Source organism: Manacus vitellinus, unplaced genomic scaffold (assembly GCF_001715985.3).
Source record: "Manacus vitellinus isolate BGI_N305 unplaced genomic scaffold, ASM171598v3 scaffold_50_pilon, whole genome shotgun sequence".
In the NCBI taxonomy this organism is placed as follows: Eukaryota; Metazoa; Chordata; class Aves; order Passeriformes; family Pipridae; genus Manacus; species Manacus vitellinus.
Window position 1 is genome coordinate 1,898,460 of NW_021940612.1, and position 23,413 is coordinate 1,921,872.

Below are 23,413 nucleotides of genomic sequence, written 5' to 3' on the forward strand. Positions count from 1 at the left end.
GCAACTGGAAAGAATGGAAAAAATTGTTTGTTTTGTAGCATGTTAAAGCAGGATTATGCACATATTATGATAAAAATTTCCTTGTTGAGACTTTAATGAGCTGTCTCACTGAAGATGCCTTGATACAAGAAGTGTAAGCCATAGTATGATATATGTTGTGGTGGACTGACACACAGTTCATATGGTAAATTGGCATATTGAACTTGACGTTATTTAGAAGGAAGCACAATGATGCACATCCTAATCCGTATCCTCGACTACTTCTGTTTCAGTCAGGTCAAAAGTGTCTCAGTTTGTTGGGATTTAGCCATGTACGTGCATGGCTTGGAGAAGGTAGGAAGTGGGAGGCTTCACAGAGAGAAAGAACTACATATCCATGGACAGTATAAGTATCTGTTTCTGTGCTCGTTCATCAGTGTACTGGGAACAAAGTATGTACAAACAAAACTGAAGTGCTCTTTGTTTCAGTCAAAAAAGTGTTACTAAGTCCCACTCAACAGGAATACAAAATTTGTGTCTATTTTATGGCAGCTAATTCTGGATTAGAGGCGTTAATCATAAGATCCAGAATGATATGGTATTGTAGAAAAGATTCTTTTTGTATTAGTGGCCTGATCCCTTTCTTGATAGGGTATAAGAATGCCTGTAGCAATGCTGCTTTTGTAGATTCTTATACCCTTTTGTAGGTTCTCCTAAAATAATTTCGGCTCCGTATTTCCTAAATAGTATTAAAGTAAGCTATGTCAAAAATTAAGAGAATTCCCTTTAACAGGAAAGAAATCAAAGCAGTAAGTGAACTGGGAGCTGAGTATTAGATTTTGTTTCTTTTCCAGTTCCCACTTCAGAGAGCTTCAGAGCTCTTAACTTCAGTAGCCATTAAGCAGTTCTGTTGCCCACTGGGTTTAACCTAGTTGTGGACAACTTGATATAAACTTTAGTGTTAATGCTTTATTGTGTAAGTAAATACCAATGCAATTCTGCATTGGTATTTATCGAGTTGTAAATACTTCTAGTGTGGGTAGGTTTGTCACTGTGCAGAAGCAGTGTGATTAGGAAGGAGAGCCTGGGTAGGTTTCTTTGAAAGCCTGAGTGGAACTTAGTCTTATAACGTACAGCCCTGTTTTAAGAGGGCTAAGTCTTCTAATCACGTTATGAAACTGTGATTGAAGAGTTGTCTTTTTCTGTATGACATTTGTGGCCATGATAGTATTGAATGTTGTAGTATAGAGGATCTCTCTCCTCACCCACACCTGCCAATATAGGAGATTTATTGCATCTCTGCTTCTGTCTAGATATGAGTGCACAGCTGCAAACAAGTAACCTATTATAAATCAACTACAGTAAGGTGTAAGAAACTGTAACTACTCCTATGGCTTTCATTTAATAGGTTCAGGTTACTGTATACCTAATAGCGTAGCTGCCCATAGGGGTTTCCAAAATATAGTTAGTGTTGAATAAATTGTAATGGTTGACCATTGTAAAACATTCAGATTTTATTGTGCTAAGACATAGCACAGTGATCTGGAAACTTATGTGTTTGATGTGCTCCAAAAGCAGATTTATGGCTATTGCATGAACCAGCATTTTACAAAAAGTGGTCCTAAGTCAAATAAGAGCCCTTTATAAACACTGGGAGTGCACATGAGCATGAAGAAATGTTGGATGGTACATAAGTATTTTTACTGATTAAATGCTTGTAATTTTTTTTTTTTTGCGCTAAGTGTTCTGATAGATAGCCTGAATTGTTAACCTAGAATGGATACATGTAAGGTATATTCATACTATAGTATAGTGAATGTGGTGTAAATTCTTTCTGTTCTGTTGCAGGGTCAGAGATATGTTGACCGATGTCATCAAAGGTGCTTCCAAGTAAGAGCTGCTAAATTATTGTGGGTTATTTTTTTCCCCATATTTTCAATAAAGAGTAAAACACTGCTTTTTTCCGCATGGGTCTTGTTAAGATGATGATTTTTAACTTCATGAAATTTAAAGCATCCAGTTTTCATGAGTTTGTAGATTTAGAAGTTTCTCTCTGTTTGAGGTACATCGTGAAATGTAGCCTTTTAGGAGCTGATGATAAAAACAAACAAAGGTTCCATACATAAATTAGGAGATTATTTAAGGTGAGAGATCCTGACAGACTTGAAAATACTAAAGTACCTAGCTGAAATTATCTGTAGGTATCTCTTACCTGAAAGGAAGTAGTTTCAGTGTTCCAAACAACAACATTCCACCAAGACTCATGTGTCTTATTTTAAAAATTAGAAATCCAGAAAATATTTTTTTGTGATAATGAGATTTTTGAATCTGGAACACATGCCCAAAATTGCAGTATAGGTGTATTTTTACAGCAGCAGTTGAAGTTTTTAGAAACGGAAGGCTGATGAAAAGATGTACTGGTCTGTAAGTGGTCTAGTACAGTTGTATTGTTCAGCTGCTTTTGTCAAATTAGACAGGATTATATTGCAGTATGTTTTGCTGGGAATGACTGGGATATCAACCTATATCTTTTTATGAAACTGAACACAGTTATATTCTCTCTTGTTGATGGCAGATTTTCTTTCTTGAGCTCCTTAAAAGTTTGCACTGTTGTAGAAGATAGTACTCTTTGAAACCTATCATTTACTATGATATTAATGTTTTTGTAGCATAGGGAGATAAATCAAAACTTTTTTTTCTTTAAGCTGGTATTTCAAGGATCGCTGCTCTGCTAAATCTCCTGATGCTGTTGCAGTGAAGTGACACCTGCCTCTCTAGCGTTCTCCATTAGAAAAGATTTTTGGTGTGCCCTCTGTAGAGATGGTACTAGCTAAAACAACTGGTGCATTTCTGTGAGTGCTACTTGCTCTGCAGGATAGCAGTCCTCATTATAGTGGAAGGAAGCTTCTGGTTTTTTACAACTTTGTGTGTGCTTGGCTTTATATAAAAGACAGACAAGAAAAAAAAAAAGACTGAAACACTTCTCTCCCCCATTCTTCTTGAATTCCTGAAGACTAAATGCAATAGATTTTTGCTGAGCTAGAAGACAGCCCAATAAAGTTTCTAGGTTCAAAGACCTTGCCTCCTGGACCACCTGCAGCATAACTTTTCTGCTCTGAGATGTGTGTTTCTACTAGCATCTCTATTATATTTCTTAACTATTTGCCTCTTTCTCTCCAGAGACAGTCCAGTGGTGAAAGGAAACTCTATTTTTGCCTTAACTAGTCTTGCAGTCGCTGTAGCTAAATATGAAAGCAGCCTTTCCTCAGACACTGAAGGGGTGCCTGAGGTGAGTCAATCTGTGAGAGTCCCTATCTTAGTGGGACATAATGAAGTAATAAGACCAGGTGTTTGGGGGGCTGGAAAGTGGGTGTGAAGTACTTCACCTTTTCAAGTTCAAATTTCACCCTGCTCAGTGAACGCCATCTGGTAGCTGCTGTGTGATCTATACAAAAGCAGACCAGAGTGTGAATGTGCCTTATCACAAGACGCATAATGACTAACTCATTTATTTGTTGGTTTTGACAAATGAGATAGAGGTCATTCTATGGACACTGAAAACTGAACCAACCTCTTTTCTCATAAGTTTTGGTTTCACTGAATGATACTTAATCAAAAGTAGTGTCTGGAGAGTCAGCATTGATAAGTATATATCATGCTACTTACAGTACATAGAAATGACAAAATAGCCTCATTCACAAAGAAGTACAACTGGAACATCAGCAGCTGAGCTTCTGTTTATGTAGAACTTGATTTAAGAAAAGAAGAATGATGAATATTTGCGCTTGATTTTTGCAGACTGAACCGGATTTTATTCCCATGAAACACTGGATTTCTATGGTCACAGAGACCCTCTTGAGTATTGTGAATAGCCGCTACCAACCTAAAGGTCAAGTCTTCCCATGGTTCTACCAGGTACATGCTGTGGTATTAGAGACAAGGCAGTATATCTGTATTTCATACCTGGAGTTCTTATCATGAAGTTTCCTGCTTCTCTTTGATCTGTAGTAGTTATAATACAGGAAAATCAAAATTTTTCTTGCTTTTGTTCTTTTTCTTTCAATGCTTTTATTTGTGGTTGCCTTAAATTTTTGTCTTTATTATCAAAATGGTAAAAACCACATGTAATGAATAAAGGAAATTTTAAAACCAAAAAAACCCCTTATATATAACCTAGGATTTTGGCTTGTTTATGCAAAGCAAAACCTTCAAACATGAACAGTCTCTCCTTAGACTCCGCTGTCAAACTCCTGAGAGATTCTCACACCATTTCTCAGGATTCTGAAATGCATACTTTCTGAAAATCTAATAGTGATTCTTAGCAGGTGATTCTTATTTTACGATATCTTTTGAACCCCTTAGGGCCAGTAGAAGTTGTATCATATGTGCTTGCAGTGTAATAACCAGCCTGAAATTCTCGTGCCATTTAAGTGTTAGGCAGTTCTCAAGTAGGACCTAGAGATGGACTGAAAGCTCAGTATAGACCTTAAAGAATAGGTATTGCTAACTCTTTACTATCTGTGGTCAGATGACCAAGTTGGAAATTCTTCATGTCATAGATGCAGAGGAGAACTTGGGTTCTGCAAGGCCAAGTAACAGCCTGCTAGTGTATCATGATGATTTTTAACCAGAACTTCAGTAATTGCATTCATGAACTACGTTCAGTCCGGTAGTGAGATTTTATTATCAAAAGGTGAAATTACTGATGGAACTGAGTTAGCTCTGGCATGTGACCCTCTTGTCATCACTAAAAGGGGACAGAAATCACCAAATAAATGACTGCTAGATTGTTTGGGCATAAGAAGATTCAGCACTTGGTTAGCATGAGCAATTCTTAAAAAATTGTTTTATGATTCATGCCTTTGAAAATTATGCTGTTTAAAAATGGGATTTTGAGATGGAAAAATGTTATGTTTCATTTCTAAAATCCATCCTTTAAAAAAAATAAATCTTAGAATTTTACAAACATAAGACACACAATAGAAATCACTGTCTTGTGGACCGCCTTGCATCCTGATGGGATATTTTTCTTTTCAGAATTGCATGTGGAAGATGATAAATATGCATTAGGCTATCACTTACAATCAGTCCATTACTTTATAAGTAGAGGCAGTTGTGTGGACTTTACCTTTCAGAATGGAAAGAAAAGGGATCTTTCTTTTAGAAAGCAACTCTACTGGTTATCACAGAATCACAGAATGGATAAGGTTGGAAAGGACCACAGTGGGTCATCTGGTCCAACCTCCCTGCTCAAACAGGGTTACCCTAGAACATGTGGCATGGGGTTACATCCAGATGGTTCTTGAATATCTCCAGTGAGGAGACTCCACAACCTCTGTGGCCAGTCTCTTTGCTAGTGCAAAGTCATCCATACAGTAAGGAAGTTCTTTGTCATGTTCAGGTGGATCTTCCTGTGCATCAGCTTCTGCTTGTTGCCTCTTGTCCTGTTGCTTGGTACCACTGAGAAGATCCTGGATTCACCCTCCTGAAACGCTCCCTTCAGATACTGATAGACACTGATGAGGTCCCCTCTCAGTCAGCTCTTCTCAAGTCTGAACAGGCCCAGCTCCCTCAACCTTTCCTCATAACAGTCCTTTAATCATCTTTGTCACCCTCTGCTGGATCTGCTTCAGGAGCTCCATGTCTCTCTTATTCTGAGGAGCCAAGAACTAGACACAACACTCCAGATGTGGCCTCACTCAGGGCTGAGTAGAGGGGCAGGATCACCTCCTTTGACCTGCTGGCAATGCTTTTCCTGATGCATCCCAGGACTGCACTGGCCTTCTTGGTCACAAGAGCACTGCTAGCTCATGAACAGCTTGTTGTCCACCAGGATCCTCAGGTTCTTCTCCACAGAGCTGCTCCCCAGCAGGTCAGCCCCCAGGCTGGAACTGGTGCCTGGGTTATTCTGTTCAGGACTCTGCATTTGCCTTTGTTGAATTTCAAACAGGTCTCTGCCCATCCTTCCAACTTGTTGAGGTCCTTCTGAAGGGCTGCACAGCCCTCTGGGGTATCGACCAGTCCCCCCAGCTTTGTGTCATCATTGAACTTGCTGAGGAGGCATCTGCCCCTTCATCCAAGTCACTGATGGAGAAGTTAAACAATACCGGGCCTGTTATTGACCGTTGGGGGACACCACTAGTGACAGGCCTCCATCTACACCCTCTGCCACTGATTACAGTCCTCTGAGATCTACCATTCAGCCAGTTCCCAGTCCACCTCACTGTCCACTCATCCATTCCACACTTCCTGAGTTTGCCTATGAGGATGTTGTGAGAGACAGTGTTGAAGGCCTTGCTAAAGTCAAGGTAGACAACATCCACTGCTCTTCCTCATGTATCCAGGTAATTGTCCAATCATAGAAGGCAACCACATTGGTCAAGCATGATTTCCCTTTAGTGAATCCATGCTGACTGCTTCTGATTACCTTCTTGCCATCCATGTAAATAGGGAGGGCCTCCAGAATGAAGCTCTCCATCACCATTCCAGGGATTGAGGTGAGGCTGACTGGCTGTTAGTTTCCTGGGTCATCCTTCTTGCCTTTTTTGAAGACCAGGGCGACATTTGCTTTCTTCCAGTCCTCAGGAACCTCTCCTGATCATCATGACCTTTCAAAGAAGACCATGAGCAGCCCAACTCTGGTGTCCATTAGCTCTCTCAGCACTCATGGATGCATCCCATCATGGCCCATGCACTTGTGGATGTCATGATTGCCTAGGTGTTTTCTAACCCAATCCTCCTTGACCAAGGGAAATTGGTCTTCCTTCCAACATTCCTTTACCCTGGTCTCCTGGATCAGAGATTCCTGAAGACTGGTCTTGTCAGTGAAGACTGATGCAAAGAAGGCATTCAGTAATTATGCTGTATCTGCATCCTGTGTTACCAGTGTCCCTGCTCCATTTAGCAACAGGCCCACATTACCCCTAGTTTTCCTCTTATTATTGATGGATTTGGAGAAGCCCTTCTTGTTGTCCTTGACATCCTCAGCCAGATTTATTTCCAGATGGGCCTTGGCATTCCTTTTTTCATTTCTAGTTATTCTGACAACCTCTCTATATTCATTCCAAGTGGCTTGACCCTGCTTCCTGCATGCATGTAGGTCTCTTGCCCCCTTTGTATGAATTCTTGCATTAGGATGCATCGCTCCTGAGGAGTTCCAAGGTCTTGTGATATTTTGTCATTCTAGGTGTGATGCATTTAAGGTAATACTTTTTCCAACTTGCTAAATTCTATGTGTGTTATATTTAAATAACACATAATGGCTGGTTTTTGTTTGCTCTTCTGATCATTTTGCTGGATATTTTTACAAGGTGGATGAAAACCAATGTAGACCAATGCATTTAGCTGTTAAATTCTAGTTGCATACTGTCTTATCATTTGATTCGTTTCATACTTAACAATCTTATTTATACTTAAAAATTATATTCTGAATTGTCCTAGTTTTATGCTGCTTAGAAGGTAAACCAAATGGAAAAGTTACAATAGGCAGTTTCATGAAATACTATTTATTGCAAGATTGAATACATTTGTGCTGCTTTTTTGCTCTATAGGTATTTATTTTAAATTCCTGAGGTGCTGAGTGTTACTACCTGGAATTTCATTTCCTTCCCTCAAGAGGGAAGGGGAAAGAAAATTCTTTTTTGTGTTTTTTTCTAGAAATCCTATTCAGGTGAAAATACTGCTAGTATTATAGCTCGTTCCTGTGCAGCCACAGCTTTGTCTCTCCTGGTGCCAGTTTTTATCATATCATGCAAGGAGAAGGTTGAGGAGATCCTGAATATGTTGACTGACAGGTTACCTGGGAAACCAAATGCTGATGAGTCTCAAGCTGTTCAAATCCACATGGGTCTTGGTTTGGGGATGTTTATCTCACGTTTGTATGATGAAAAAGTCAGGTAAGGATTACGGTGTGTAATGTAGTTGTGCAAATAACTTCTTTTTTTCTGCATGTGGCCTGAAGTTCTGAGGAATTAAAGTATTTATAAGTCATAGGCAAATGATTCTTAAGGGGCTTTGCAATATTTCTTAAAAAATGCTTGTTATTATCAGTCCTCACCCCTTGCCCCACCCCTTGCCAGAACTATCTGTGTATTTTGTCATTCTTTCAGGATGAATGATTGATTTTCATAATATCCTAAGGTAAATGTTCAAAACAATCACTTAGAAGAGCCACACATACGCTTTTAAATGGGACTAGCTGCCCTAGAAGATTTAATTGTAAAATAATTCATAGTTCTCATTGGTTTCTTTCTAAGTAGTGCTCTGGACACTGGATAGTATCCACTTACATTGTGTGAATTACACATATGAGGGTGGAGCTACAACAGAAGTAGCGTAATGGACTGTCTTCAAAATGTGCTGCTACAGCTATGTAGGCAGCAAAGAGATGTTTTGCACTTGGTAGAAAATGCCTCGTTTTCAGAAGAGTTGGCCTCAGTTGAAAATTTCTGATGATTCCAAAGAAATTAAGAAAGTGAGTTCAGCTTTATACTCCTCTAGTTTCTTGATTTCTGGGGATCCTGTCTTCCTATATACCCATAACAAATGTTTAATTGGCGCACAAGCACAGGTATCGAACGGATTTGACTGGCAGTTGTTAATTTACTTGGTGAAGCTCATGTTTCCAAGGCATCTGCTTTTAAAATACTGTGCAGCATTGCTCAGTTATACTCTTCATGCTTTAGTGTCTAGATGCCTTGCTGCCACTGACTCGGCCACATAGTTTGGGAATGGACTATCTCTGGATGATTAATCAGTGGTGACAGCTGAGCTACACACAAGCATTAAAAAGCTCTTAAAGAGAATAAAGATAGATCAGCATGGTATTTTGGAGTATGCAGATCTTTATTTTGAGGGGTTGGGTTTGTTTGGTGAGGGATGTTGAGGTGAATACATTTATCTAACCATTTCTTATGGACTGTTTTTACTCTTCCACTGTCCTGTATATTTTGAAAGCTTAATCTCAAACATTCTTCAAAGCATTGACTTGCAACAACAGCAAAACTCGTAGGGATGTCGCTATAGATAATATCAGGTCATAGTTTCCATTAAGAATGTCTGTTCATTAATAAAACTGTGTACATATTTTAGAAGAAAGGAGTCCCTATGACATCTTTGGAGTGAGATGTAAATGCTTCATTTTCTTATCAATAGGTTAGGCAATGAGATGGAGGGAGATTTACAGAACTAATAGTTTAAAATGTCATGAATTTTCAGCTTATAAATAGTTACAGGTCTAGCTGAGATCATGTTTTATCAGAGTCTTCTTCTCATTGGATTTTTTTTGTTGTTGTTTCTCTTTTGGTTTGGTTTTGTAGTGATATACCTGGTCAACAGATGAACTTGGTTCTGATGAAGTCCCTGGATATGCTGGAGGACTGCTGCTTTGACACCAATCTGGAGTACACGTGAGTTTCCTTTATTATTTATGAAACCTTATTTTGAGCTCCACCTTTTTAACTCATGCTTTTATTCCTTAATTCTACGCAGAAGAGTATAAAGATAGGATAAGGAGACAGCCTGTTTTCAATACTTCTATGGAATCACCAACTCATACAGTCTGGAAAGGACCTTTGGAAGTCCACTTGACTCAGTCATGGACTTGGGCTATATCGCCCAAAGCTTTACAGGCAGAGTGTGAAACCCCCAAGGTTGGAGAACATGTCTCTGGACCCTGGCTCTGCTTTTGGACTGCCCTTATCTCCATGTGAACATCTGATGTTTCAGCTTGTGCCCACTACCTTTTGGCCTCCCACCATGTAAGAGCCCAGATACATATCCTCAATTCTTTTCTGTCATTGCTTGAGATAACTGCGAGGTGCCCCTCAAGCCACACATATATGTGTACAATACAGTGTGAACTCCAGGAGCAGCTGCCTCATTCAGCAAATTTATCTGGGAGAGCCATGCCATTAATTTAACAGCTGTGGATGGCATGTTGAATACTGAATAAAACAAATATATTTGATTAGACTAACTGAGGCTATGCCTCAGATGTCCCAAGGAGAGCAGTGGTCCACCAACAGGGCAAGAAATTATTGAAAGGCGTTGCACGATTACTAGGATTGACAAACCTGGAATAATGGAACAATAAAACACATCTGTCAGTTGTCATTAGACAGCTAACATAACATGGTCGTGTGTTTCTTCCACAGTAGTCATTTCCCTTTCAAATCAGGGAAGAACTGCAGTATCTTGAGCACCTCAGTGTGGGTGCATAAGGTTTTCTTTGATTTTGAGCATTACTTCCCTGTTCACAGGAAACAGCAATAATTCCCATTTGCCTTTGCTCTCCTTTCTCCAGGGGACTTTCTGAAAAGCTGTGAAGTGCACAGCTGTGCACCATTGGGCTGTGAACCTATAGGATTTGTGTTGTCTGTTGAGTGGCACAGAGTGAGGCACACAGTGCACAGGGGATGTACCAGCTATGCCCCTTCGTTATACCTATTGCTGCTAGTTTGTGCAGCCTGTTAGCTGGAGATCAAGGCCTCACCGAAAAGCCAAGCCAGACTTCTCTGGTGGTGAGAGATGCCAGAAGAATATGAAACAATGGCAAGCAGGAGAGGGAAGATTGAAGGGTGGGGTAGTTTTTTATGCCTGTGGTTTTTAAAGGTTAAGAGTAAGTTGGTGTCTAGTATGAGCATTCTCTGTAAGCAAACAAGTAGTGTAAAGCTGTAAACATTGTGGACTTGTCCAAATTTTGCATTTCCACACTTGTAAACTGCTATTCCAAAGGAAGGTCCTTTCCTGCCTTTTCATCCAGTGTTACACGGGCATGGCCAGCTGTGAGACATGAGCATTACACTGACCTTCTCATCAGTGTTTCACCCCTTCTAAACTGGTGATTCTCTTTTTCCCTAAAAACAGGCTGTCTGTTTTGAGCTTAGGTTTGTCAGGCAGCGCGGGTGTGGGAGTCGGTGCTGGCCGGACTCAGATTGCCCCCAGTGGGAGGCAGGGCTCCCAGCACCCTGGTGCTCTGGCAGTATAACACTCAGAATGTGTTGGTAAATCTGAGGTATCATGTGAATAAAATGCACTTAAATACTCATTTTATGTAGTTCACAAACAAGGTGGCCAAGTGAAAGTAATTGTTAGTTTAAAAAAATTGTTAGTTTTAAAAAGGGGAGCAAAGTTTTAGTCTTGCTTTAGTCCCCACTTATGTTTTGAGTCTCTATTAATAGAGTCAGTAATATAAAATTATGTAGCTCTAATGAGAAATTCCATCTTCTGTGTAGTTTTGTCAACAAGCAGTAGTGTAAACTTGGGTATAGAACTCTTGTGTATAAACCACATCCTTATTTTTGTTGGCTGTTCATTAATTCAGATACACAAGTTACTTAAAAAGGTTTATTTGATTTTCTTTGCTGGAAAAAGATACCACTGCAGGTCTTCTAGCCATGCTCAGTCATCTTCATCCACAGTTACTGTAAAACATTAGCTTATAAATATGACTGAAGTTATTCTCAGAAGTTTCTTTTTCACCTAGCTGAGTAAAAGCAGTAACTCTTTCCATTTTTAAGTTGGATAGGAGAAGCTTGGAAGAATGCCTAAGATCCTAGCCACGTTCATTTGACTGCTCTCTGCCCACTACATGCATTGTCAGGGAGATATGTGAGGGGGAAAAAATTATCTTCAGATAAGAGTTGTTTCTTTGAGCTATTGTGGATGTGTGCCAGTGAGAGATCACTGTCAGAGGAGTCTGGTATGCTTTAATATCTCGTGATGGCAGCCAGAACTGTTTGAGAGTGTTCTGACAAAACTGATTACTTGGAACTTGCTATGGGTCACAGGTACAGAATTTAATAAGAGTTCTCTGTTCCAGAATGGAATTTCTGGTCAAATATGATAAAGGGGCAGAGACTATGAAGCTGTTTGTGCCAGATGCCCTGTTAAATTATATGCTTTGAAGCTGTGTTCTTGTTGCAATTTTAAATATCCACAGCATCAGTTAGTTGTGCTAGTTATGCCTGCCCTGATTAAGCTGATCCACTGTTGCATATGCATATGAAACAACCTCTTGTAGGAGTCTGACAGCACCAGATTCTAATACAACCAGTGAATCTGCAATTAGTATGTTTAACGGGGATATCAGACTTTATACGATCAGGATAAATCACGCTTAAAAGTTTGGATCCGTACTTCCTTCATACTAGCTGATGTAATTGTTGTTGGGGTTATTGGTTCTTCAGAGGCAGAAGGAATAATGGGGCTGTATGTGTAGGATTTGTTATTTAAATATACATTTTCTTCTTATGCTCTTCTTTCATCCTGTGTCTCCCAAAAAGCATGTGTGAAATAAAAATCATTTGTAAAATTAACTATGGTAAGTAATTATACACAGGGCTAGTTATCAAGCAAGGCCAAGAAGTCTTCTTACCTAGCAACTTATGTTGGGGTTTAAAGAGAGTTCAGAGCAGCCAAAATGTACTTAATTGGTTTTTCTTTTGTTTTCTCTTAAAGCACTGGATGTATTTTAGGAGTAGGACTTGTTCTTTCGTTCATGAGCCACAGTAGCCAAACAGAATCGCGAGTGCATGTTTCCGCTTCATTGCGAAAACTCTGCAAATACCTGGACAGCAGTGAGGACCAAAGCAGATGGGTCCAGGAGGTATGAACTCTTTTAACACAAATTTTAAATCTTCCTTTTACTTTGTTGCCTCCCTTTAATAACTATAGTCTTTTTACTGAAGCTTTTTCTGTCTGTAGTACTGAAATGCTTGATTTGTGTTTTTTCTTTCACAATGTGTGGGTTTATATCTGCTGAAAAAACAATAATAGTAATAATAAAATAACCTGTAATTCTACACAGACATTAAGAATCTGCCTGAAAAGATAACAGACATAATCCTTTGAAGGGCTTCATTAATTCCTTGGGTTGGGTCCTGAATAACTGTGGATATGGGTCCACATTGTACATATGGATATGTACAATTGTTTACTGCTCATCTGATCTACTAGAAAGCAGACAGCATGTTACTCTGAGAGAGAACCTTAATGCTAATACTTCCTCCTTCAGTATGCCCTCTGTATCCTTTGAAAGCTGCTGTCACTAGCTAATGTGAATCTTGTACCTGTGCATGCTGCTATGGCCCTATTTGCTATTGTCTTTGTAAGTGTGTTTTAAAGACTTAAACTGAGTTCTGCTAAATTTGAGCATGCATTTCAGGATTTTTTTTCCCCAGGATATGTCCTGTAAGTCTTGATACAGCCTGTGCACTTAGCCTATAACATTGTTGAGGTAAAACTTGATAATGAAAGCTGGTGAAATTGAAGAGTTTGCAACAGAAAACAGTCAGAACAAGCAGGCGTTTTGCACCCAAAAAGCAACCCTCTCTGTACATGATGTATGTAAGCTCTCAGCAGCTGAACAGTTGAGTTGCATAATCCTCTGTTTTTCCTAAGGGAGTTAATAGAGACTGATAGTATTATTCTCTTCCTGCTCTTAGTATTGTTCTGAAAGCCCTTTATGAAAGGCCTTCTTTGATGGAGTTTAATTTTTGTGGCAGTAAGTCTGTGTTGGGGATTAGCCATTTGCAGTTTATGTTTCATGCATTAAAATGGCTTACAGCTATGAAATAATATATCTGTCCCCAGAGATCTTCAAGTGCATTACTGAGTTTAAACTGATTTCAGTACAGCAACTTCTGAGATTAAAGGTAGCAGCTGTTTAACATCATGAGATAGTTTGGGATGAGAAGCAAAACCTACCCTTTCCACTTAAAATCTCTGTAAGGAATTGTACAGAAAATTACATGAAAAAAGTTTGGCCAGCATCCTAGGATGAAGGCTACTATATTTATGAGAGGCACAAGAGGCTCTTCCAGAGCTGTAAATGGCTGGGATATAATCCTGTACTTGAGAGGTAATTTTGGCCTACTGTAGCAAGAGGTGCAATCTGAGCATTACTGCTCCAAGTCAAATTGTTGTCAATCCTGCACAGTAGGTAGGTGCTCTCTACTTTCCCTATAGTCATGTGTTCTTCTGCTGCTTAACTTTAGTACAGAGCAGGTTAAGCAGTTGGCACACTTGCCTTGTTACCTTGTTGAGAGTTCAGTGTTTGTTTCCTTATTCTCCATAACTAAAACAGAAAAAAAGAAAAATGGCATTGCTGGTGCATCCTTCTGCAAGGACAGAAGGGCTGTGTGTGAGAGAGAGTTCTACTATGGGCTCATTTTCTGGCCTGGTGGACCTAATTGTAGCCCTTATGGGATCACAGCATGCTGAGTATGCTTACATAAATAATGATCAGCGACTTGTGTTGAGGAGAATGCCTACATTTGTGTGGGAAGTCAGAAGTTTGACCTTTGTAAAATCAGAAGTACTACGAAGCTTTAGTTGTATTTGTTTAGCATTAACATTAATGAAGCATCTTTCAGAGAGAATAAACATTGGAAAGTACAAATTGACAAAGTTATGTCTTCTTATCATGCTGGCAGGTTATTCATTGTGAATGTTGCTACAGTGAATTTTATTAGAATTAAATCTTTTTCAGGCGCTTGCATATTCAGTGGCCTGTTCCTGTGTCTCTGCTTTCAGCGCTGGAATCATAGAAGCAGCTGAGGCTGAGGAGGCCATGAACAAGCTACGGACCTTAGCAGAAAATAACCAGCAGGTGCTTGGGTTTTGCTTCAGTTCTATTTTTCTCTTATCTATTTAATATTGGATTCTGCTTTACCTAGACTGTAAGTCTAGAAAATTATACTGATCTACTTTCATCCTTAACAAGTGTTGAGTGTGCTGTGCATACGATGCGATTACCAAGGCTATCACTTGATTCACTGATGTGTTGCCTACAGGTGTATGGCAATTACCAGATGGTGAAATAAAGGCAGGTTTTATGTTTGATTTCATTTAAAAGGGAAGTTGGTATTTCTGAGTTCTTCATATCTTTAGTCCCTACATCCTGCCAATTTTTGTCTCTTTTATAGCATGTTTCTTAAAAATCTTTTTCTTGGTAGAAAAATACGTCAACTGTGTTCTTCTGAATTTTTGCTTTCCCTTAGCCTCCAGACAATACATCATAACCTTAACCACAGCTTCCTCCAGATGTATGTTTCATCCCTAGTGTCCTAGGGTACCCCCAAAAAATGCAAAAAATAATCTCCATATCTTAGTGCAGGTTCTTTTATGTTAAATGTTTACCAGGAAGAAAAGGAGCCAGGAAGAGGCAAATATTGTGAATCAAAGCCTGGTATTACACTAATCAACTGTTCAGAATGTTCATCTGAAAAATAGGAAGTCAGAACAACCTACCTGTGCTACAGCTTTTTATCGCCATATCGGAAAGTTTGCTCTAAAGTAAAGAATGTATGCCAAAGATCAGTATTTAATCTCAGAAAATCTCATGATGCTTGACATGAGAAAACACTTGAAATAAGCAAGCAATCCAGTATTTTGGACAATGACATTGCTTCTAATTATTGGGAAATAATAAGTATTTAGGTAAGGTTTCCATAATAAATGTTAAAAAGAATCCTTTGTAAGATCTGTTTTTTAATGTATCCTTTTCATCTTACAGACCTACAGTTTTGCTTTAGCTTTGGGTGCAGTAGTACATGGATTGTCATCTTGTGGTCATGGGAAAGCTGAAGACCTGAGTAACAGACTAATACCAGCCTGGATAAAAATTGTGCTTGCTGAGGTAAAGGAGTTTGAATTAATATGCTGGGTTTGTACTTGTTGCTTTGAGTTGGGTTTTTTTTGTTTGTTTGTTTTTTGGGGGGGGGGGGCAGTGTGTCATTTAAAATTAACAATAGGGACATAATTTTCCTTTCTTCTGCAGGAGTGGTGCTAGGAAAAGTTACTGCTATCTAAACATACTGTTTAATTGATATTTGGAAGCAAAAGTACATCTTTGGGCTGTCTGCTAAAGGAAAAAAACTGTTTCTCTTCTGCTCAGATGGTTTATGAGAAATGCTTATCTCAATGAGGTCTTAATTTGGACATTTTTACTAATTTGGAACAATGTCCAGGGATAAAATCTAAATTATTAAATGAAAATGTTTTGTGAAATTAGGTGGTGCTTGTCAAAATTAGACTAAAAGAATAGTGATTATATTGCCTTAGTTGCTACAATAATTTTAATTTATCTTGTTAGAAAAGTCAGGTGTTTGAAATCAAACTCCAAACTTACACATTAAGATTGCAGCTGAAGGTAAGTATCAGTAAAGAAGCGGTGTTTTAGAGTTGAATTCCACTGGTGTATTTTGTGGAATACAGACTGTGCTAGGAAAAAAAGTGATTTATCAATCCATGATGATTTCAGATTTGGGGGAATGAGAGAGAAGCTCCTTATAAAGCCTTCACTCATCAAGAGAGGGATAAATATTATCTACCATGCTGGAGTCTGACCTGAAAAGGCTGTTAGGATGAGAGGTGTACGATAGTTATGGTTTTTAAGTTGGAAGAAACAAGTATTTTGTCCTACGGTAGTGTTGTGTGATAACAATGACTCACTAGTCCTGAATTATTCTTCCAGGGTTCTCCAACAATGGAGCGTCTGGCTGCCGTCAGTGGGCTGGTTGCACTGGTGGGCTCTGAAGGAGGCATGATACAGGTGAGAACATGCAAGCAAATGGTACCTTAATCTCATGGAGAAGTTTGGCTTGAAGACAAGATGGAATGCATCTTCTCCATTTTTACAGGAGTGATTATATGCCAGGGCATCACATTTTTGCAATAATTTGTATTGGGTATGAACCAAGCGATATTGAATTGCAGTGGGTAAAACTGGGTCCGTTCCATGTTCCCATCATATGGCCCATGTGCAGTGCCACTGGGGAAAACTTTCCAGCCATGTGAGCTTTCTCCTTTTCTCTTCCACTCCGCCACAAAAAGGCATGTGTGCAAATGTAATCTGTCTTTTCAGGACCTGTTCTCTGTTTTGTTACATCTTTTTTTTTTTTTTTGGCAGCTGAAATCTGAGAGCGTGCAGTCCTCACAGTTTCAAAGTAAGCTGAATGAAGTCATCAGAGCCCTTACACAGGTAAGAAGGTGGTCTCTCTTTCCTGCTTTGGATAATCCACTAGTGTACTGTGACACCTTGAACAAACAAGTCAAATTTGTTTGAAAAAACTACATAATGTCTGCATCCAGCTTGAATGAGGCAGTGTAGGGAAATTTGTTCAACTTGTGGTTTCTTGTCTCAACAGATAATCAGTTTCTCAGGACACGTTGGCCTTCAGACAAATGCAGCAAGACTTCTGGGATGCCTTCACATGTCCTGTTTGTCTTCTACGCAGAACAGGGCATCTGGTAAGGTGTTTTATTATTGCTCCTTAAAGAACATCCAGAAATAGCACATCGCTAAAAAGACATCAAGGGACACGTTACAGGCTTGACATGGCAGCCTTATTTAGTAACATGACAGCCTTTGAACTGGAGATCTCATGGTCCTGTGTGCCAGCTCTAAAGGTTGAAGTGTGAAGCAGGAATCTGTGTGCTCAGTAGGATCTCCTGCATCTACTTCTACCTGCAGATTGAAAGTAAGGTTCTAAGTTGTTCTCATCAAACTTGTATATTGCTTCTATATTTTTTTTTAATAGGATAAACTGTAAAGAAGTTTTACACAGAATATGTGTTCTACACCTACATTACCCACTCTGTGTCTTGAAAATGGATTAATCTATTCTTTGTTTTAACACTTCCCACTGTATGAAAAAGTCCATACTTCCAAACTAGTCCATAACAAGAGCAAGCTGACTTTTTAGAATTGTCTTCTAGAAGATATCTTCTCTGGTTAGCTGAAGTAAACAAACTAGTGTTATGTGCCCTAGTCAATATATCATTATCTTCTGGTGTTGTTTCAATATCCATTGGTAAAACACAGGCAGGATTATGTCATTGATGAAACTACAGGCAGAAACTAGTGAAGTTGAACCTGTTCACTTTGATGTGAACTAAGCTGGGAACCAATAACAGAAAATGTAGATAAACTTCCTCATCTCAGAAAAAAAGATTGTCTGAATTTTGGCACGCATGCCTGAAGTTAGATAGGTATGGAATGTCACTGTTGTATTAAACTTACTAAAATTTTGAAGCTCTCCCTTTCAAAGCTCAACTTGCATTGCCCAATATTTTTTTAAGGAAGTTCTTATCCCTGACTTTTTAGTTGGTCAAAGAATTTTGTTTTCAGACCTGGCACTTCTCACCACCAGAAATGTTCTTGCCTTAGAAGTGGAAAGGCAAATGCGTCTATCAGTCTTGTGCTTTAAATACAGTCACCTACAGAAGTAGTTAGCTCAAACATTGCTCAATTTGGTCTTTAAAAGTACATGGGAGCAGAAGGTTATAATTTTTTGCTGATGATGTTTTAGAATATAAACAGTCCCTTTGTCTTCACAGTTCCTCCAGATTTTAGCTACTTACCTGTAAACAGCTTTATCAGGGCAGCCATTGACTTTGCCATTGAAAGTGGAAAGAAAGGTAAGAAAAGATAAAACTATTTTCCTTTGGGAAATTTGTTATGACTCTTAAGGGTGACCCTAATGACCTGCTTTTATTTGCTAAGAGAACTTTTCTAAATACTAATTTGGATGTTACTGATGTGGGATATTTTAACACAAAAATGAGTAACACCTAAAAAGATAAGGTGGAATTGTGTAGCTAGGTCTTTAGTTTTCTCCATTTAATTTTTGACTTCTTTTCCGGGGGTGAAATGATGTATCTTCCCTGTGGGAATGAAAGTCAAATCACTTTAAGCATTAGCTTGTGTCCTTGGGAATACTCCATCATCAGACCAACTTTATGCTGCTCCTTACTTTGGTAATCCTAGGTTAACATTCTCTGTAACAGTGGTATTCTAACAGGTTACTACTATGTGTGATAAACACAAAGGAACCTGAGAAAGTATGGTCTTATATGAGGAAGGCTGATAAAGGTAGATGTCTTGGAGTAAAGTTTTAAGGGAGATAAAGCAGGGAGGATTACTCCTTTGTGGAGCTAAGTGAACTCACTGCTGTCCTAAGAAGCAAGTTTTGCTTCAAATGGATGTTAAAAATTGCCCATACTTTGCCTCCAGGAGAACTGTATTAACTTGCTGTGTGGAAGTAACACAGTATGTAGCAAAGGTTAGCACTTACCTGACAATTTTCGTGGCCTGCACCAATATGATGAGAAAGGAGAGCAGTGTCAGAAAACTTTGTTGTTCTCCCAATACCAAATGCAAAAATACTATCTTACTAGATGAGGAATATCTGTAATTAACTCATAAATTGACTCAAGAACAAGTAACCAGAAAGTTTCTGTTTACCAGTAACAAAAAACCATTTTAGACAGATTAATTTTAAAAACACAGCAGTTGATTATAAACAAGACATAGCTAATTCTCAGATGCAAAAGGAAGTAACAATGATTTCATAATGCTTTTCAGTTCTTCGTTACAGCTTGAACTTCAATGCAGTGTTCACAGTTTTTGGCTGAGTTGTTCAGCCAAATGTCTGTGTATAAAATTCAGGCTCTGATTGAATGTTCTGTTCTAGGTCCTGAAGCTGTCCCAGCTGAGCTGGTGAAAGCAGCATTGGCACCCATTGCATTAATTGGAGAAAGCCATCAGTATCCACCTGTAAACTGGGCATCAATTCTTTCTCCTTTGATGAGGCTAAACTTTGGTAAGATTAATAGTTTTCTATTAAGTCTTTTGTATTTGTCACAAAACTTCTTTACTAATGCAGCATTCACAAACTTTAGAGTCCACTTAGGGACTTGAAGTTAGCGCAGTTATTAAGTGTTTACTATGCTTTCAGGACCAACTTTTTAATGTTTGCAAGCATGTATTTGTGATCACCATGTGAACACTCTTTTAACACAAGAAAAAACTAAAGAAGATCAGAACTGAGAAGTTTAGAGCAGTATTAGAAATTCCCTAAAGCACTGGTGAAAGTAGCCTGAATATTTCATTTGAATTATTTACTGTAAGAAGAATCCATCATGAAACAACATGAAATTGTATCCTATTTTCAGTATCTGCTAAATGCTTGGTCCAGTGTCCATGTCAGAGGCTGCAGGCAGCTTTTTCACATATTTGAAATACTTGGTAGTTCATCTAGCTATCACTAGTTTGAAATATACTCTCTACTAAATTCCACTGGCTGACAGCTTTAAGAATAATTGAAAGAATTTCCTGTACTGAGCTCTGCAATACTTATGAATAGCTGAAACTTGTTAAATGTATGAGGGATTTTTTTTCATTCTTGTTTTTCACTTAGGAGTCTTACTTTTGTAAATGAGGGAATTTTCATAGGAAACAGTACATTTGTTTTCTTTTTAGACTTCAAACAGCATCATAGTCTACATTTTTATGCATAAGTTTTCTTCAGTGTCCCTCTGTAGTGTTGTAGAAGTTGCACATCCTTCTCTAGATTATAAATGCATTCAGAAATAGGTCTTTCTATGTGCTAATGAGCATATTCATTTTGTACTAGAAAGTATAATGCAGAACAATTGTATTATGACCTAACAGTCCACCTAGAAATGTGATACTCTTAGACACTTTTCTCTGCAACAGCTGTATCATGAATATGTTTGTGAAAATTAGACTACATGCTCAATTCTGTCGGATACTCTATGTTACTCATGTCTGAGAATTCATGACTGGTTTTGTGAACCTGAAGTGTTTCACAGATTCTACTGTGAAGATTTGTTCATATATAAACATGGAAGACAGCAGATTGCTTTCTCATCTTCCAGGGTTTATTGTAGCTGTTGCTGAGCAGAAACCATATTACATGATTGTAGTACTATGTTTTTCTTATTCAGGAGTGCTCTGAAGTGAACAGTCTTAAGCAAATCATGCATCTTATGTGTCATAAGATATATAATCTTATAAGCTGTTCAAGATAGAATTATTCAGTTGTTATCTTGTTAAAATTTCACCCTTTCCAAGTTCTGCCAATTATTTAGTTTATTTTATAAGATATTTTATTTAGAAGAGCCTGACACTGCACTCTTAAATTTTTGCTTTGTTTATGCGCTAATGTTAGTGAACTTTATAAAAGTCATACTGTGTTGATTGTCTCTTTCGTTACTTAAAGAACATTTGCAAAGCACCTATTTAAGCTTTATGCTGATGTTTGACAGTAATGGATCTTCTGTCTAATGGGTCAAATGCCAGTATAATACTTAAATTGTTTGTCCTTATGTTGCTGTAGCAGTCATGAACTATATTGAACCCATGCCATTGCTCAAAGTACCTCTTCATCATCTTTATGACCTGTCACTCTATTAAGAAAAGGACTGTACCGGTCATTAAGAGGACTTTAAAGAGAAAAAAATAAGGATTCCATAACCATCCTAACTTCTGTGCAAATTAAGGTCTTCCCACGTGCTAACCTGGAAAATGTTGCAACCAACCACCCACAGCGGTAATGGTGATTAACCTCTGTTTGTGACATATTATATGGACATGGGATACTTGGAAGAGTAGGAACATGTGAACAAATGGTAATTACTCCTGCATTTGAGAGGAAGGGATATTGACTCATCTTTCCTTCTGTGGATTACATCTTAACTTTATTTGGTGAAGAGGGTTTTTTTTTTTACTTTTCTTAGCATTCTGACATTTTTGTTCTTGAGTGAATTGAAAGTAACTTGGACAAATGCTGAGACTTCTTGCTGGAAGTACATGAATGGGAAGAGGATTCTTCTAACGTGTTAACATTAAAAACCTTAAGTAGCACTTCTAGAAAAATAAGTTGTAATGTAGTGCTCTAGTAAAACAATAGCCCTCCTTTATTTTATGACTTGAGAACAAATTTAAGGCGGAAATAATTTCTTTGTAACTTACGTTTGTTTTCTTCTGTTGTAGGTGACGAGGTAAAACATCTCTGCCTTCAACTGGCTGTGACACAGGCCCAGTCATCTAAAAATGCAGCAATGCTTTTGGGCATGTGGGTGGCACCTCCTCTTGTCTACAGTCTCAGTGTATGTATGTCAGAAAACCTGTGGGAGTTCAGCACCTCTTTCCTATAAACTTCCTCAGTCATGATATTAAGAATGTCTCACCAGAAAAGGATTACTGGTTTCACAGTTCTTCAGAAATACTGTTTAGCAAGTGTTTATAATGAGAGAAATGTTATTCTGGGGCCTTGACATTCAGGGCAGACTTAAGATCTGGTACACTGGTTTTACATTACTGCTTAAGACCTTTTTCCTCTCTCTCATTTTGTGCTGTAACTCTGACAACCTGGAGACATAAGAAGAGATGGTATGTAGGGAGAAAAAGTATCTTTTATTATACCAACTGATTGTATTAGAAAAAGGTCCAACTTAATCTGTGCAGAAGCTTACCTGCTTCTTCTAGCCTTGTCTCTTGATCTAGTAAAATACATTATGTCTTGAAAGCGTTGCCTTAATTCTGTAGATTATTGACAGCAGGAGATCTGGAACGCACGCAGACGATCAATATGATCAGCGATGTCCAATTTATTATTTAAATGAGTTAACTTTTATACAGTTTAGTTTCTTCTGGGTACGTGATTACAACAAGGTGATTGGATAGCTCAGTCTGTGCAGGCATCTCATGCCTTCAGTTCATTGGTTCTGAAGCTCTGTCCATGCGGCCTGACATCATACGTGCCACCCAAAGTCCCTCCTATCGATCCGCCTTTAGGGACTTTCCAAGATTCTGCAGGTGTCTCTTTATCTCCAGCTTTCCCACAACTTTCTACTATAAACATACTATTTTCTCATACCTGATAACTATAAACACACAGCTAACAAGTATAAACTCACATAGTTTCACACAGTCTGTAAGTATAAACACCACACAGCTTGCAACTTCCAAAGTTATGTCAAGCAAGGCCTACAAAAATGCAGGAGAAATTGTTCACACAATCCTGATCTCCCAACAGTAGATACCCAAGAGACTAACCTACAGCATGATCAGATTTGGGCTTATCCTCCATTATTTGGGCTTATCCTCCTGTTCTTCTGGAGATACAGTGTGGACTCCATGGTACAGTATGTAAAACTCTCTTAATTCCACAGTAGGCTTGACTGCCCAGTTCTGTCAGTTTATACAAGTTCAGGAGCAGGTTTGTGACAATTCTCAAAAAATTCATTGTGTATTTCTGTGACCTATTACAGTTCTTCAAGGGGTGTTTTTGTCTTATATTTTTTGATTCATTAGTCTTAAATATGCAAACAGTTAGTGGAAATTTTAAGATATATAATTGGTAAGGTATCAAAAAGAAAGATTTTATTTCTGAGCACCACATTGCCAGCTGCAGTGGGAATTTGAGGTCACAAAATCAGGTTAACCAGTGTGTAAGCTCTGCATTTCTTACCAGTAGGTATTCATTCTTCCTCACTAGCTGGCAACATTAATGGTGCCGTGACTACAATACTTCTGTCCTTGGCTGTCTAGAGTGTCTGTATGCTTTGTGTAGGAATGCAGTGGGCCCCATGTAGTAAAATCATACAGAGATGTGGTATTTAG

At 38.5% G+C, this 23,413-nt stretch overlaps 1 protein-coding gene across 3 annotated transcripts in view; it reads left to right on the forward strand.

The window, feature by feature from the left end:
* Window positions 1-23,413, forward strand: part of FOCAD (focadhesin) — a 97,599-nt gene that overhangs the window by 65,798 nt on the left and 8,388 nt on the right. For all 3 annotated transcript variants that reach the window (XM_018080970.2, XM_018080971.2, XM_029962904.1), the window contains 14 exons: window positions 1,828-1,869; window positions 3,160-3,268; window positions 3,778-3,894; window positions 7,636-7,874; window positions 9,297-9,386; window positions 12,439-12,586; window positions 14,471-14,590; window positions 15,497-15,619; window positions 16,457-16,534; window positions 16,892-16,963; window positions 17,130-17,232; window positions 18,322-18,402; window positions 19,458-19,586; window positions 21,782-21,897. In XM_018080970.2, coding sequence (XP_017936459.2) covers window positions 1,828-1,869; window positions 3,160-3,268; window positions 3,778-3,894; window positions 7,636-7,874; window positions 9,297-9,386; window positions 12,439-12,586; window positions 14,471-14,590; window positions 15,497-15,619; window positions 16,457-16,534; window positions 16,892-16,963; window positions 17,130-17,232; window positions 18,322-18,402; window positions 19,458-19,586; window positions 21,782-21,897 — 1,567 coding nt within the window. The remainder of the gene's footprint in view (window positions 1-1,827; window positions 1,870-3,159; window positions 3,269-3,777; window positions 3,895-7,635; window positions 7,875-9,296; window positions 9,387-12,438; window positions 12,587-14,470; window positions 14,591-15,496; window positions 15,620-16,456; window positions 16,535-16,891; window positions 16,964-17,129; window positions 17,233-18,321; window positions 18,403-19,457; window positions 19,587-21,781; window positions 21,898-23,413) is intronic.